The sequence below is a fragment of the Bubalus kerabau genome, chromosome 9, assembly GCF_029407905.1.
Source record: "Bubalus kerabau isolate K-KA32 ecotype Philippines breed swamp buffalo chromosome 9, PCC_UOA_SB_1v2, whole genome shotgun sequence".
NCBI lineage: Eukaryota > Metazoa > Chordata > Mammalia > Artiodactyla > Bovidae > Bubalus > Bubalus kerabau.
In genome coordinates this window covers 26,302,768-26,318,689 of record NC_073632.1, presented here as the reverse complement: position 1 = coordinate 26,318,689, position 15,922 = coordinate 26,302,768, and the positions used below count along the sequence as shown (strand labels likewise).

The window sequence follows — 15,922 nt, the reverse complement described above, 5'->3', positions numbered from 1 at the left end:
TAATATAAAATACACACTGGATTTTGAAAACACGATAAAAAAGAATATAAAATATCCATTAATTATTTAGAAAATAGTTACATGCTGAAATGATATTTTGGATATGCTAGGTTAAATAAAGTATTAAAATTAGTTTCAACTGTTTTTTACTTTTTAAAAAATATGCCTACTAAGAAATTTTAAATTACATACATGGATTGCATTATATTTGTACTGGAGAAAGCTGGTATAATCAAAGGAGTCCTGGTGAAGACAGTCTGGTCCATATATTACCTTTTATTTCTGCCATCAGAATATTTTCTTAGTATACATCATTATCCTTTTATCAAAAGTTATGTATTGCTCATTGTTCTAAGAATGAATGTTGTGCAAGTGTGAAAGTAAAAGTGTTAGTCACTCAGTTGTGTCTGACTCTGCAACTCCATGGACTGTAGCCCACCAGGCTCCTCTGTCCATGGGATTCTCCAGGCAAGAATACTGGAGCGAGTTGTCATACCCTTCTCCAGCAGAACTTCCCAACCCAGAAATCGAACCCAGGTCTCCTGCATTGTAGGTGGATTCTTTACTGAGCTACCAGAGAAACCCATTGTTCTTTCTAAGAATGAATGTTAAGAATCATGTTAATAACTGTGTTAACATTTCTTTCCAGAGTAGAAATATAAAATTATTTACACATGCACTTATATGAACTGTCCGTATACAAGTGTATATAACACATTTGTTTCCAGAGTACTTCCCGTAATAAGTTTTTGAAAACAGAAAGTAAACATTAAGTATTCTGTGGAACTATATTCAAGGATTGACAGGCTTGGGGGTGAAACACTTTATTATATACTATACAATATATATATTTAGGATAAAAGCAAACATTATAAAAAGTATAAAAATAGACAAAAAAAGATACAAACACAATATATTTTGGTCAGAATTTCAGATGTGTTTTTTTTTCTTCTCTCTCCCCTTTACTTCAAAAGTTATAAATACTTTGGAAGCAGTGTGTATTGTTGCACTTTTGATTTTTTGTTGTACGGTTAATGAACTTGAAAGTCTGGATGACTGGGGATCATCTATTTGGCCTTCCCATTCTTTCGTTTCTTCTTCTTTGATTATTAAAGGTTTTCCTAGAGTTTGGCCAACAAGGTTACAGACTTCTTGAGCTTTGCGCCGTGCGTTTTCTACAGCAGCAAGACAGGCTTGTCGTCTTAGGAATTAAATGCAGATATGGTTAGTAAGACATTCAACAAACTGTAGGATGGAACAGTTTTGTTTAATTATTTGATAATTCATTGAAAGATGTGCTTAACTTACCGAAGGTTATCAATAGAACCTGGCATATGATAGAACTGGGGTTGGCTGATGACAACAGAGCTATCTAGCTTTTCAACAAGAAAGTTACAGATATTTTGCATTTTTCCAAATTCAGTAAATGTAATGCAGACCTGTAAATGAAATAACAGTTGAAATTATTTTCATTTCTGATTTCAAATTTTTTTTCTACATGTGAGTTAAAAAAAAGTAGAAACATTACAGTGAGGTCATTTTATAGTATGTAACAGATAAGAAAGGCCTACTTGGTACTTATAACCAAATTTTGTTACTGAATTTATTTTTGCTTATGAATTTTTTAATTTGTTTAATGTTGACTTGAACATTTTAAAAGTCATTTTAAATCAGTCAGGGATTTTTTTATGAAACAGAGTTGGGGGGCTTCCCCTTCAATTTTATTATTTGGCTAAATTCTTAGCCTGATAAATGTTTCATGACTCTTTAGACATTAGCTAGCTTCCTGATTAGCGGTAATTACTTCATGCTCCACTGCTGTCAGTGAGGTATGCTTCTTCATCCAATAGTTATTTTCAGATCTATATGCAGAAGCTCATCTATTTCATTATGCCATCTGCCTTTAACTATGTGGAAGCAGTTCTTATATATTCAGCAATACTTGAAAACTGTAGTCTTTAAACATTCTATGGAAGAAAAACTAAACCTTTTTCCTAAGGAAACTTTACACAAGCTCAGTATGTAAAACAATAAAGTACAGGTACTGAAGTACTTTATGTAAAATATATAATACGTTATGTAAAATATGTAAAACAATAATGTACAGATACTTAAGTACAGGCTGGAGTAGCAAAGAGTCATCTTATACAATACAGAACAGTTGCCTTTCATCATAAATGTTAACCATGGAAGACTGATGTTCTGACTGGTTTCAATACTTTGGATTAATTTGCTCTTTTTTCTAGTTTCTTAAGGCAGAAGCTTAGATTATTTATTTCAGATTCTTCTTCTTTTTACTATATGCATTCAATGCTAAAATTTCTCTCTAAGCCCTGCTTTCACTGCATCTAATAGTTTTTGATAGATTTTATTTTCATTTTAATTTAGTTCTAAACATTTAAAAATTTCTCTTGGGATTTCTTCATTGATCCACATGTCATTTAGAAGTATGTTGTTTAATCGCCACATATTTGGGGATTTTCCAATTATGTTTCTGTTACTGATTTCTAGTTTAATTCCATTGTGATCAGAGAGCAGACATTATATTATATATCCTTTTAAATTTGTTAAGGTATAAGTTTTGGCCTAGAATGTATTTTAGGGGTGAGGGGAGCAGAGAAAGGTTTACTGCAGAGCCAAGTATTGAGAACGGGTGGCTTATTCTTGAAAGACCCAAATTCCAAATGTGTGCTATCTTGGTGAATGTTCCATGAGATCTTGAGAAGAATTCTGTTTTGGGGGAAGTAATTTATAGATTTCCATTTTGTTGTTGTTTTTTAGTTGTTAAGTTGTGTCCGACTCTCTGTGAACCCATGGCTCCTCTGTCCATGGGATTTTCTAGACAAGAACACTGGAGTGGGTTGCCATTTTCTTCTCCAGGAGATCTTCTTGACCCAGGGGTCGATGGAACCCATGTTTCCTGCTTGGCAGGTGGATCTTTACCACTGAACCACCTGAGAAGCCCCGTAGATGTCCATTATATCCAGTCAATTGATGGTATTGTTAAATTTAACTAGGTCCTTACTGATTTTATGCCTGTGGAATCTGCCCCTTCTTTTTAAAGTGACTTTCCTTTTTTTAAAAATTATTTATTTGGCTGCATCAGGTCTTAGTTGCTGCACAAAGGGTCTTCACTGCATCATGTGGAATTTTTTGTGTGGTGTGTAGTCTGTCTAGTTGAGGCCCACAGGCTTAGTTGCTCCATGGCATGTGGGATCTTAGTTCCCTGACCAGAGACTGAACCCATGTCCCCTGCACTGCCAGGTAGACTCTTAACCACTGGACCACCAGGGAAGTCCCTGAATCTGTCCCTTTTTGATAAAGGAAGTTGGAGACTCCAACTATGATGGTGGGCTCATCTATTTCTCCTAGAGGTTCTATTAGTTTTTGCCTGATGTAGTCTGACACTCAGGAGATGCATATTAAAGACTGTTATTATTTTTTGGCTGTGCCACTGTGTGGCATGTGGGATCTTAGTTCCCTGACCAGGGATTGAACCCTGCACTGGAAGCACAGAGTCTTAACCACTGGACCACCAGGGAAGTCCCCATGGATTATTATGTTTCTTGGAAAACTGCCCTGTATCATCACATAATACCCTTCTGTATCCTTGATAACTCCCTATTATGAAGTCTGCTCTGTCTAAAATTACAATAGTGACTCTTGCTTTCTTTTGATTAGTGTTAGCATGATTAATTTTTTTCCATGGCTATCTATATGTGTCTTTATATTTAAAACAGATTTCTTATAGATAACATATAGTTTGGTGGTGTTTTTTGATCCACTGTGACAATCTGTCTTTTAATTGCTGCATTTAGACCACTGATGTTCAAAGCATTACTGATATAGCTGGATTAATATCTACCATATTCTTTACTGTTTTCTATTTGTTTCCTTTGTTCTTTTTTCTAAGTTCTGTCTTCTGCCTTTTGTGATTTTAATTGAGCATTTCATGGTTTCTTTTTTTTCTCCTTTCTTAGCATATCAGTTATATTTTTTAAGCTTTTATTAGTGGTTTCTCTAAAGTACATAATACATATTTACAACAAATCCAAGTCTACTTTAAATAACACTTGGACACAACTGAAGTGACTTAGCAGCAGCAGCAGAATACCACTTTATGGGTTGTATAACTATAACAACAAAATAATCCTAAGTATTCCACCCCATCTCTTATATCATTACTGTCATTCATCTCACTTATACATCAGCATGCGTGCGTGCTAAGTTGCTTCAGTTGTGCCTGACTCTTTGCAACGCTATGGACTGTAGCCTGCCAGACTCCTCTGTCCATACTCCAGGCAAGAATACTGGAGTGGCCTGCATGCTCTCCTCCAGGGAATCTTCCTGACCCAGGGCTCGAACCTGTGTCTCTTATGTCTTCTGCATTGGTAGGCAGGTTCTTTACTGAGCCATGGGGAAAGCCCCTTAAATTATTTGTATTTAATGTGATTATTGATATGGTTATATTTAAACTTCTGATCTTGCTATTGATTTTCTATTTGTCTCTTATTTTCTTTGTTCCCCTCTCCCCATTTTCTGCCTTTTTGGGAAGAGATTGAGTATATTTTTTATTCTATTCGATATCCTTCATTGGTTTCTTTACTGTAACCTGTAGTTACTTTAGTGTCTGCTTTAGAGTTTACAGTATATACATGTTTAATTTATCTCAATCTACCTACAGGAGATACACCATTTCACACATAAGAAACTTTAAATATCATACTTCTCTTTCTCCCTTCATGCTATTGCTGTTGTATGTTTTACATATGTTATAATCCCTAAAGTTCACCATTATTTTTGTTTAAACAATTATTTTTATATAGGTGTAGAGTTATAGAGATATAAGAAAAATATCAAATCTACCTATGTAGTTACCATTTTCAGTGTTCTTCATTCCTCTCTGTAGATTCCTATTCCTTTCTGGTACCATTTTCTTCCACCTACCCAACTCTGTTTAACATTCCTTGGACTGAAGGTCTATGGTAATGAATTTTTTCAGCTTTCTGAAAAAGTCTATAATTGGCCTTTGATTTTGAACAATATTTTTGCTGAATATAGGGGAAATATAAGATAGGAAAAATATGATTTAAATGCATAAATCAAATATAAATATGATTTATACATTGGACAAGGAAATGGCAACCCACTCCAGTATTCTTGCCTGGAAAATCCCATGGACAGGAGCCTAGCAGGCCACAGTCCATAGGGTCACAAGAGTTGGACACGACTTAGCAACTAAAACCACTAAAACCACAAACCACGTATAAAATATTTCACAACAAAAATGAAGAGTTGAGAAAAGATTAGATGAGAAATATTATGGAAAATACCTGAAACATGGAAATGTGCAAGGAAAAGGAGAGGGAAAACTGTTTATACTACTTTTCCTATAGACTTTTTAATAGACTTTTATTGGATGCTTATCGTGTCCCAGGTTTTTAAAATCTCTCCAACACTGAAACTGTAACAAGAAAACAACATAAGAAGTGGAAAGACAGATAAAGGAATTGCAAAGCCAAGGTTTTACTTCAACATTTCCCAGGTGGATCCCTAAAATCATCATCATTGTTGTTGTTTAGTTACTAAGTCATGTCCAGACTCTCTGCGAACCCGTGGACTGCAGCCTGTCAGGCTCCTCTGTCCATTGGATTTCCCAGGCAAGAATGCTGGAGTGGGTCACCATTTCCTTCTCCAGGGCATCTTCCTGAGCCAGGAATTGAACCTGAGGTGCCTACGACGTCTCCTGCATTGCAGGTGGATTCTTTATTGCTGAGCCAACAGGGAAGCCCAAAATCATTATTTTTAAAATTCCTTCAGATAGTTAATATTTAAGTGAAAAAATTACAAATTTATTCAAGTAAATATAGGGACAACAGTGTATTATGATAATTACTAACTTAAGAGGTAAGAAGCCAGGATTCTAATTTCCATTCTAATTCTTGTGATATGATCTTTAAAAAGTCTGAGCCTAAGCTATCTTAGCCTAAAGCCACACCCTTAAATTTAGGAAAAATAATATATTATCTGCCTGAAGGTAGGACCAGGTGATTTCTTGAGGTATTTTCCACCTCTAAAGGCAAAGGTTCTCTGATTGGATTAACAAGAGTCCATTCTAATCCACTCTTGTTTGTTTCCTGTGGCAAGGAGGTGGTGTGACTAAGCACACACTCCAAGAAGTTTGGAATCAAAGAGACAGCGGAATTCTAACCTGGCTGTAACTACTTATAACATACTCTGACTTCATAAAGTCCTGATCATAAAATCTTTGAAGATAAGTAAAAAGCTCAACAGTTGTAGGAACTCAATGTTTTCATTAATTGTGTGTAAAAAAATACACAATTTTTTCAATTTGTGCAAAGGTTGAGTAGTTTTTATTTTTAAATAAATCTTAACACAAAATAAAATTTGTCTTGTGAAACAAAAGAATGTTGAAGTCTTTCAATCCTTTATGCTATGACTATTAATTTGCGATTTATCTGAGGAGAAGAAATTTTTCCTCTGTAGTGTTTCTTCCTGTTGACTACATGATAACATTACGAAAATTTTGTTCAGGTGGCAATTAAATGCTACTTCCCTCTTGCTATTTTTATTCCATTTCAAAACAATTTCTCTTAAATCTCACCCAGATATGTTAACACCAAAAATGATTTTGAGAAAAATGATCTTTTATCAACACCATGAGAAGTATTTCTCCTGTACTTGACTTTCAAGAATAAAATTAAATGCAAATTGTCCCCACAAAGTCATGCTGCTTCCAAGTATTTGTGAAGATAATACATACCTCTGCTTCCATGTGATAAGCATTTTCTAGCCTTTTAAAATCCTTTGTCACAGTTACATTTTCTGACTGAAACAGAAAGTACAAGAATATGATTACTAAATGTTTGGCTACTAAATGCAATTACTCTAAAACATAAAGTATAAACCTGTACTTATTAAAATCAGAATAACAAAATATGTGAAAAGAACTGGCTTGCCTAATGCTTTAAAACTTTCCTAAAAAAAAACATAAATTCAGAAACCTAAAAATATTTGCTGATATTTCATAATTGTCATTCCACTTGTAATTTTTACATTAGCTAGTTCAAAAAGTATGAACTTAGGGTAATATATATCTGAAGTATTATTTGTACACAAAACATTCTGAATGTTGTAGGGATGTTAGAGTTTATAAAATGTTTAACTTACAAATAATACTAATTTACTGAACACATATATAGTATATAACTTTGGGCAAGTTACTCAACTTTTTGAGACAGTTTCCACACTTAGAAAATTGTGTTACACTGCATGTGAGGTAGCAGGTAGAGGGGCCACAGGCTGAGCCACTGGAGTTTGTCGGGCTGAGCAATTGGAGCTTGTCTCTCCCTCCCCCAACATTTCCGGGAAAAAGATAGTGGCAGGAGCAGAGAGGAACTAAGCCCTGCTGGAGGAAAAAGATGACCACATCTTTCATTCTTCAGGAAAAGGAGACCTCCCTGACTGTACATGTGCAGAAAAGTTCCTAGGGGGTCAACAAAGAAGGGGGTGCTAACCCATATGTTTTGCCAACCCCTCAGAGACCCTTGTGCTGGAATCCATGTTGGCCAAAAGATTCACATTGGACAGGGCGGAGTCAGATCAGATATGGGAAATAAGCAAGATAATTGGCTAGAGGAAAACAAAGACCTGGAAGAAGGCCCCTATTTAAGCAATTCAAACCACACCTTTAGCGCTCCTCCTTAGCAAAGATGCCCTGACTCTTCTCTGAGTGTGTAGCTCTCTTTACTTCTGTCCTAAATAAACTGCTTTTCTTTGTGCTTTTTCACAGGTATGGTGCTTCTAATAATCTCTGCCTGTTTTACAACCTTGGTCTCTTAGTAACATTCTTTTTTCAAAGAGGTCAAGGGCCAGGGCTCTGCTTCTTTCTAGTCAGTAGCCCTTAGTCGTCTAGTGGTTAGGATTCCTGGTTTTCACCCAGCCAGAACAGGTTTGATTCCCAGGCAGGAAACTAAGATCTTGCTTCAAGCTGCCACTGACTGCTGCTCCCTCTGAGATCACATTGAACTGATTTGAAGATTTAATGAAAAGTTGTGAATAAAATGCTTGACACAGAAGGCACTCGGCAGAGATGCAATACCATTATGATATAAACATTTCCTGAAATACTGGACCTAAGCCAGCCTATTCTTAGAAAAGTAACATTAATGCTTTTTGATTCTCTGGGTAAGTACAGGGTATGTAATTCTGATAAAAAAGTTGAACTTCTTATTTATGTTTCAAAAGGGTTTTAAAATTTAGTGAAATGAATTCTTGACTTACTCCCAGTTTTGGGGATAGGTAGAACTTATATTTTATAAATGTTTGTATCTTTAAAAGTATATGCTAAATAAAGATGACGATGCTCAATCATTTAATTATGTTATTTGGGAAAGGATTTAGATGCACATGAATTTTAAGATATACACTAATTTCAAGCCATTTATAGACCTAGAAAATTCTAAAAAGCTTTAACCTGAAAATCTGAACTTAAGTTCCAATTACAGCTCTGATGTCAGTTTCAATGAAAATATTAATTAATTTTTGTGATAATATTTATCATGGTGATAATTATTCATTGTAGAAAATTACAGTATTGATAAATATAAACTAAACCAATGCTGTATACATTGCTTAAAGTTGAAAACATGAACCTTGATACATGAAACATGTCAGTTAGTATTCTTTTATGACATGTAAACATATCTTCTATTTTCTTAGATGTCTTTTTTCAGTTTTTCGTCACTTCACTTGATAAATATACATAAGACTTCTGACAGAAAAATTATTAGAGAAATAATTTTAGGAAAGGTAGCAGAAAAGAAAGTTTCTTTTATTGTTTCACTTAACATTATAGTTTTTATAAAAATAATATACACTAATTAATGAATATCTAATACTAGAGAAAGAAGTCTCCAAACCCCTTATATTAATATTTCAGTAAACATTTAATTAAATCATCTATCCATGCACATAAAAATTTGTAGATCTATGTGCAGAATTTTTTATAAATGAAATTATACTCTACATGCTGTTCTGTAAACTTTTAATAACTTCTACTTTAGAAAAATTTAAAGTCTACAGAAAAGTTGCCAAGATAGTATAGAGTTCCATATACCTCAGTTTCAGGTTTTTCTGATGTTATCATTTTTTTATTACTATGGTACATATCACTGCAGTTCAGTCGCTCAGTCTTGTCCGACTCTTTGTGACATATACACATATATCCACAATTGTTTCTGCATCTATCCATCTGATATATACTAAGCTAAACATGAGTTCATACTGATGTTTCTAACTCTAATTAAAAACCACAGAGTTCATTCTAACCTTCCTTTCTTATCTGTAATTTCCTCTCCAGTAGTTAGAAACCTCATTTCCCTCAGCCACCAACCACCTATTTTTCAAGCCTACTATACATACAAAGCAGTTTCAGAACTGTAAACCATGGAAAAAACATTTACTAACTAGAGTACAGAGTTTATGTATCTTTTATCTTTATCATTAATTTCTAGTAAAATATAATTTTCCAAACTTACTTAGAATACTCTGCTCACCTTCTGTCCCCATGTTCAGTGCCATTATGTCATTCATTTGTAACAGAGTTAGGTTCATTTGTCACAGTCTGGGTTCTGTCCTGGAATTGATCTCTGTTTTTTTTTTAATTTGCATAATTAGCGTTCCCTTTTTGTGATTTAGTTTTATGGGTTTTGACAAATGTATTCACCACTCCAGTACCACACAGAATAATTTTTTCCCCTTGAGAAGTTTCTCTGTGGACCTCCTTTATAGTTAACCACTTTGCCATCAAACAACCTGTCCACCGATTTATGTCCCTATAGTTTTCCCTTTTCCAGAATGTCACATGAATGGATCATAGAATGTAAACCTTTTGAATCTGTTTTTTTTCACTTATAATATTTAAGATTTGCCCATGTTGTTCTGTGAATAGCACCTCTTTATTGCTGAGTAATTTTCCAATGCATGGATGTAACAGTTATCCATTCTGCTGTTGAAAACATCTTGGCTGTTCCAAGTTCTAAAGTTTTAGTGAGTTATGAATAAGCCTGCTATAAATATTCTTGTGCAAATTTATATGTGAACGTAAGTCTTTGATTCTCATGTGGATTAGTGGTTCCTATAGTAAGTCTAACTTTGTAAGAAGCTGTAAGACTGTCTTGCAAAGTGGCCATACCACTTTCTTTGCAGTCTCACCAGCAATGAATGAAAATTTCTGTTGTTCCACATCTTTGCCAGCATTTGCTGTCATCAATGATACTGGATTTTAGTCAATCCAATACATGCATAATGGTATCAAATTGTGGTTTTAATTTGCATTTCTTTAATCACAAATAATGTGGAGGATCTTTTCATGTGTTTCCTTGCCATTTGTATATATTCTTTGGTGAAGTATATGTTCAGGTTATTTTGTGCTTTTTAATTGAGCTATTTGTTTTCTTATTATTGAATCAACCATAAGATCAAATAAAGCAGTACTTTTTATTTTTAAGGGCTTTAAGTACAGTAACTTACCCATTTAGGAGAAAACAAAACCCTTTTCCTTATACCAAAATAAATTCCAAATGTAGTAAATATTTAACGTACTATAAAGGGTCCCTAAAAAGTCCAGGAAATATGAGTTAATAGTTATGTAGCTTCAGGCTTGCAAAGGACCCAATAAGCATTACACCAAAGTCAGAAAACTTTTTTTTTTTGCAGGAGAAATGTTTATTTGAAATTAAAAACAATAAAAACAGTAGTACTTTAACCAACATATGAAGCAGAACAAGAAAACAATAAAAACAGATTACATTAGTTCTTACAAATTTGGGGATTTAAAAAACTCTTATCATTTAGCTTTAATCTCCTTATGAGAAGCTTTTTTTATGAAGAAAATAAAACTTCGAAGAGTTTAAGTGATTTACTAGAAGACTCAAAAATATCGTGAAAAATTGTACTAGTAAGAGAATTTAAATCTTTAAAATTTTTAATGTTTAATACTGCAAACAAGGTTACATGGCAAATATGAAATTGGGAAAATTTTTGCAATATATGAGATAGTTACTGATAATCTTAATTTTTAAAGTTCTCATAAATTTCAAAAGGAAAGATAACAGAAAAACAGGAAATTATTGAAAATGCAGTGATCAGGAATGTTTAATAAGTATTTTATGGTTGAATGAGTAAATATTGCTTGGAACTTTAAAACATTTTTCCATAAAAACACTCAAAATGCCTTCACAGGTGAAACTATATATAACCATAAAATTATATATGATCTATATGATAGCTGAATAGTTTATTAAAAACCATTTTCTAAGTAGACATTATGTGAGGAGTATGAAACATAACCCATCAATACAAAGCAAACAAGAGACAAAATGATCTCCACTCTGGAGAGGTTTAGAATATGGAGGAGAGACAAGGAGGATAGTAATTATAATATAAAGTGATATATTTTATTAAGGGTGGTGAATGGGGTATGGTACGCAGGGAGTAGTGTAGGAAAAAAGTGCTCAAGAAGTGAACTTGGGCTGGTTTTTAAAGGAAAAAAGAGGGAAGTCAGTCTATGAGGGGAGGAGATGACAGGAAGTGACAGAGTTAAGCTCCATCTATTAAGTGAAAGAGTTTGGAATATGAGGGGCCTTTTCATCAGGGGAGTGATGTTTATAAACACAGATTTTAAAGTTTAAAATGAATAAAGATTTTGTGAAGACTCATTAAATTCACCCTGAAATGTAATATAAATGATTTTATTTGTATTTTCTACTGAACAAATTATTTACCACTGCTTTCCTCCATCTGCAGAGATAATCTGGAGATTACTGACCTCTGCCATGTCTTGAACACTAAGTCTTTAATGTAATTACTTTAAGTTGGATGTAGTGATTGATCCTGTTTTACATATTCGAAGTTGCAGCCATGTGAGCTCCGTATACATTTTAAGCAAAAAACTTAAGAATTAGTTATATTATTCAAATACGTCTGCAGCACTGGCAGCAGTTTTGGGGAGAAAATATATTTCTATATATTAAATTCATTTTATTCACATAATTTATAATTAGCAGCAGATCCTTCTAAACTGTAAAATCATTTAGAGACATCTTTTCAATATGACTTTTAAAAGAAATCTATGTTTATAAATGCAATCTATGTTTATAAGTACAAATAAAACTTCTCCTTAAAATAAAGACTTGCTTTTTCAGGGTGTGTCATTTCTAACAAGAGCACTTTTAAGAACTCAGTGTTGTGGGAACACAAATCACAGCTCTGGCCTTCAGGCTACTCTGTAATACGAGGGATCTGAGATAGCCTATGAAGTCTGTGCTTTCTAATTCTCTTTCATTCTAATTATCTGGAGCCTAGGCTAGTTGAAAGAAATCTAGATTTCGGTTTTCAGAATACAGGAGTTCAAATATAACCCTGGGTGTTCAAAGCATTATTTGACCTCCTTAAATCTGGAAAGTGGAGATGTTAAAACCTGCTTAACAGGGGTGTTGTACGAATTAAATAAGACTCATTCTTTTTTTTTTTTTTTTTAAGTGGGCTTAGGGCAAGATTTATTTAATGATTTGTTTCAGGAACATCTCTGGTAAGAAGAGGTATTTCATATATGTGGCATGTACAATATACTGGCTTAATTTTCTTTTTTAAGCTAAAACTAAACAATTCGGAGAAAATTTTGAGTCTTTATAAAATGAAAATGGGTACAATATTCCCCCTATCCCGCCCCAGCCCCACATTACTTTTTGCGAAAAATACCGAAGAATCACTTCATGTAAAGCTTTCCCAGGCTGGGAGGAGGGGTGCAGAATAAAAACAAAAAAGTGATTCAGTATCTAGCACACTACTTATGCAAGCATTTACATCTTACTGTTTGAAGGTTAACTGTTCGTCATTTCAAGGTTAAAAACAAATTACTGCAACAAGTGATACCAAATAAAACCCCACTCAATTTTAATTCTTGTTTTACAAGGCACTGCGGCCGATAATTACTTTCCCTTAGAAGGATGGGCTGGGAAAGATTGAAGGCAGGGGGAGAAGGGGACGACAGAGGATGAGATGGTTGGATGGCATCACCGACTCGATGGATGCGAGTTTGAGTAAACTCCGGGAGTTGGTGATGGACAGGGAGGCCTGGTGTGCCGCAGTCCATGGGGTCGCAAAGAGTCGGACACGACTGAGCGACTGAACTGAGGAGGATGGACCAGAGATACATTCAGCCAGGTCCTCGCGGCCCCTCACGCCGCCGAAGACACAAAGGTGTCTAGACGCTCAAAACCCTCCCCGCCCCTACCCTCCGCCGCCGGCTTTTCGCGGTCGGGCTGGAAGCTCCTGGCCGGCGGAGCTCTCACCTGCACGCCCTGCTGCCGGAGGCTCTGCGTGATGTAGTCCAGGCGGCGGCAAACGCTCTTCTTGGCCTCGGCCGCCGCCTCCTTGGTGCTGCTCACCCGCACGACCACCTGCGCCCGGTCAGGGCTCGCAGACACCTCCGCGGTGCCGCTGACATGCACCTCGCGGGTGGGAGTTTGGGCTGGCGCTGAGGAGAGAGGGCGGCGGAGGCCGGGCAGCGTCTCTCCATCCGAGAGCAGATAGTTCTCCCGGCCCCGGTCGGTCCAGGGAAGCAGTTCCACGAACACCCGCGACTGAGGGGTCTGTTGTAACGACATAGCGACGGCAGCTTGGCTGTCCGTAGCAACTCAGAGCCGACGGCGGCCGAACGGGTCCAAGAGCCTCAAGGCTGGCGCGGCGCGGCGCAAAGGATGTCGGGATGGGCTTGGCGGTCCAGGAGCCGCTGTGGAGGAGGAGAGTTACGCTTTGCGGAGGATTTTGCCGCGTCTCCTTTACTAGTTGTTGACTGAGCGCGGCGCTGTGGTTTTTAACTTGCTTACCTTGTGGCCTTGGAAAACCTGAGGGAGGTTTCTATGCGGCCACCCTCCCAGTGAGCTCCCCTTTCCACGCCGTCTGTCTACCTCGGCCGGCGACGCGCCGTGAGTACCTCGGGAGTCTCCTCAGAGGCCGGAACGGCTCTTTTTATTCTTAATCTGCTGCGGGTCTCCGATTGTCCCAACTTTGTCTTTACTTTTGTCTGACTTTACTATTCCACTTGCGCAGTGGACCCCACGGCACCATAGAGCGCCAGAAATTTGTGTTGGATTGAACTTTACCAGTTTGATCTTGGAAGTTTATGATTCCTAGAATCTCAGTTTCATTGCCTCTAAAGCCGTGTTGATAATACATTCCACATTTGCAATGGGATCATAAAGTAATTGCCATATGGAAAGCAGAAAATAATGGATAATGATAATAGCTAAAGCTTTGGCATGCTTTTCAAATCTCTCGAATTTTCTCTAAAATTCCTGGAATGGTTCTGGCCTTGAATAAGGACAAGAGAAACTCAAGTGGTATCAAAGCACATTCAACATCGACATGGCAAAGCCTTACACTACTTAGTTCTTATCTTTACCCTTTGCTTGAAAAATATCACAGTCTTTAACCCAGTGACCCACATTAAGTAGATTTTCTTCCTACCAATAAGTAATGATGTATAAAAGTAGCCCTCCTGTCCCAGAGGAAAAAGATTTTTTTTTTTTGATAACTTTTTTTTAAAAAGACAACTATTCTCTTGAAAGGAGCCTGAAAAAGCCAACCGACAATCCTTAGGTAGTTTCTTCTCTATCATTATTCTTTTATTTTTGATGAATAAGATGATTCAACTAAATCAGACAGTACCCGCAGCCCCTTCATTGGTTCATGCATAGTTTTGTATATATTTATTTTGATGTTTATTGTTAGATAAAAGCAATTATATGTTACTATTTTAACTTTAAAAACCTTTCCACTATGTTTTTTAAATAATTTGTCACCAAAAATAATGTTTCTTGAATCTTGTGGAGAATTCTTTTTGTTTAATGATAAATGTGGGAAAATATAATCTTCAAGGTGAACCATTGAATGAATGAACATCATAGGTAAAAAGCAATAGGAGTTTTAAGTGCATATAAATGTTTAGGGCATGATAAAAGTAAGTTTCAAATAACTGGGAAAATGGTACAGGGATAATTGGTTGGCTATGTGAAAAAAGTATTGATCTGTATCTTCAGTTCAGTTCAGTTCAGTTGCTCAGTCGTGTCCGACTCTTGGCGATCCCATGAATCGCAGCATGCCAGGCCTCCCCATCCATCACCAACTCCCGGAGTTCACTCAGACTCACGTCCATCGAGTCAGTGATGCCATCCAGCCATCTTATCCTCTGTCGTCCCCTTCTTCTCCTGCCCCCAATCCCTCCCAGCATCAGAGTCTTTTCCAATGAGTCAACTCTTTGCATGAGGTGCCCAAAGTACTGGAGTTTCAGCTTTAGCATCATTCCCTCCAAAGAAATCCCAGGGCTGATCTCCTTCAGAATGGACTGGTTGGATCTCCTTGCCGTCCAAGGGACTCTCAAGAGTCTTCTCCAACACCACAGTTCAAAAGCATCAATTCTTTGGTGCTCAGCCTTCTTCACAGTCCAACTCTCACATCCATACATGACCACTGGAAAAACCATAGCCTTGACTAGACGGACCTTTGTTGGCAAAGTAATGTCTCTGCTTTTGAATATGCTATCCAGGTTGGTCATAACTTTTCTTCCAAGGAGTAAGCGTCTTTTAATTTCCTGACTGCAGTCACCATCTGTATCTTAACATGCACTAAAAATAAAATTCAGATGAGACAAAAAATAAAAAGAGAGAGTGGGTAAATATAAATATAGGAATGAGAAGGACTTTCTAGGCATGATTTCAAATGCAGCAACCATAAGGAAAGGTCTGAAAAATTTGATTACACTAAAAGAATGTCAGTATATGAAACAAAACAAGGTTTGGGGCAAATAAATTGGGAAAAAATATTTGTATAAAAAGCT

At 36.2% G+C, this 15,922-nt stretch overlaps 1 protein-coding gene and 1 long non-coding RNA gene across 6 annotated transcripts in view; one reads left to right on the top strand and one right to left on the bottom strand.

Annotated features, from left to right (window-relative positions):
• Positions 1 to 256: 256 nt before the first annotated feature.
• IRAK1BP1 (interleukin 1 receptor associated kinase 1 binding protein 1) lies at positions 257 to 13,827 on the bottom strand. Its single transcript, XM_055534847.1, has 4 exons — positions 13,377 to 13,827; positions 6,785 to 6,850; positions 1,309 to 1,439; positions 257 to 1,201 (listed from the first exon to the last, which is right to left on the bottom strand). Exons 1-4 carry the CDS (start codon positions 13,689 to 13,691, stop codon positions 931 to 933), a joined length of 783 nt encoding a protein of 260 aa, XP_055390822.1. The 5' UTR covers positions 13,692 to 13,827; the 3' UTR covers positions 257 to 930.
• The window catches only part of LOC129619645 (uncharacterized), a 41,387-nt gene continuing 39,275 nt past the window's right edge, over positions 13,811 to 15,922 (top strand). For 4 of the 5 annotated variants that reach the window (XR_008698000.1, XR_008698001.1, XR_008697998.1 and 1 more), the window contains exon 1: positions 13,873 to 14,012. This is a non-coding gene — a long non-coding RNA (uncharacterized LOC129619645). Of the gene's footprint in view, positions 14,013 to 15,922 lie in introns of all 5 variants that reach the window. The other variant, XR_008697997.1, reaches the window with a different exon arrangement.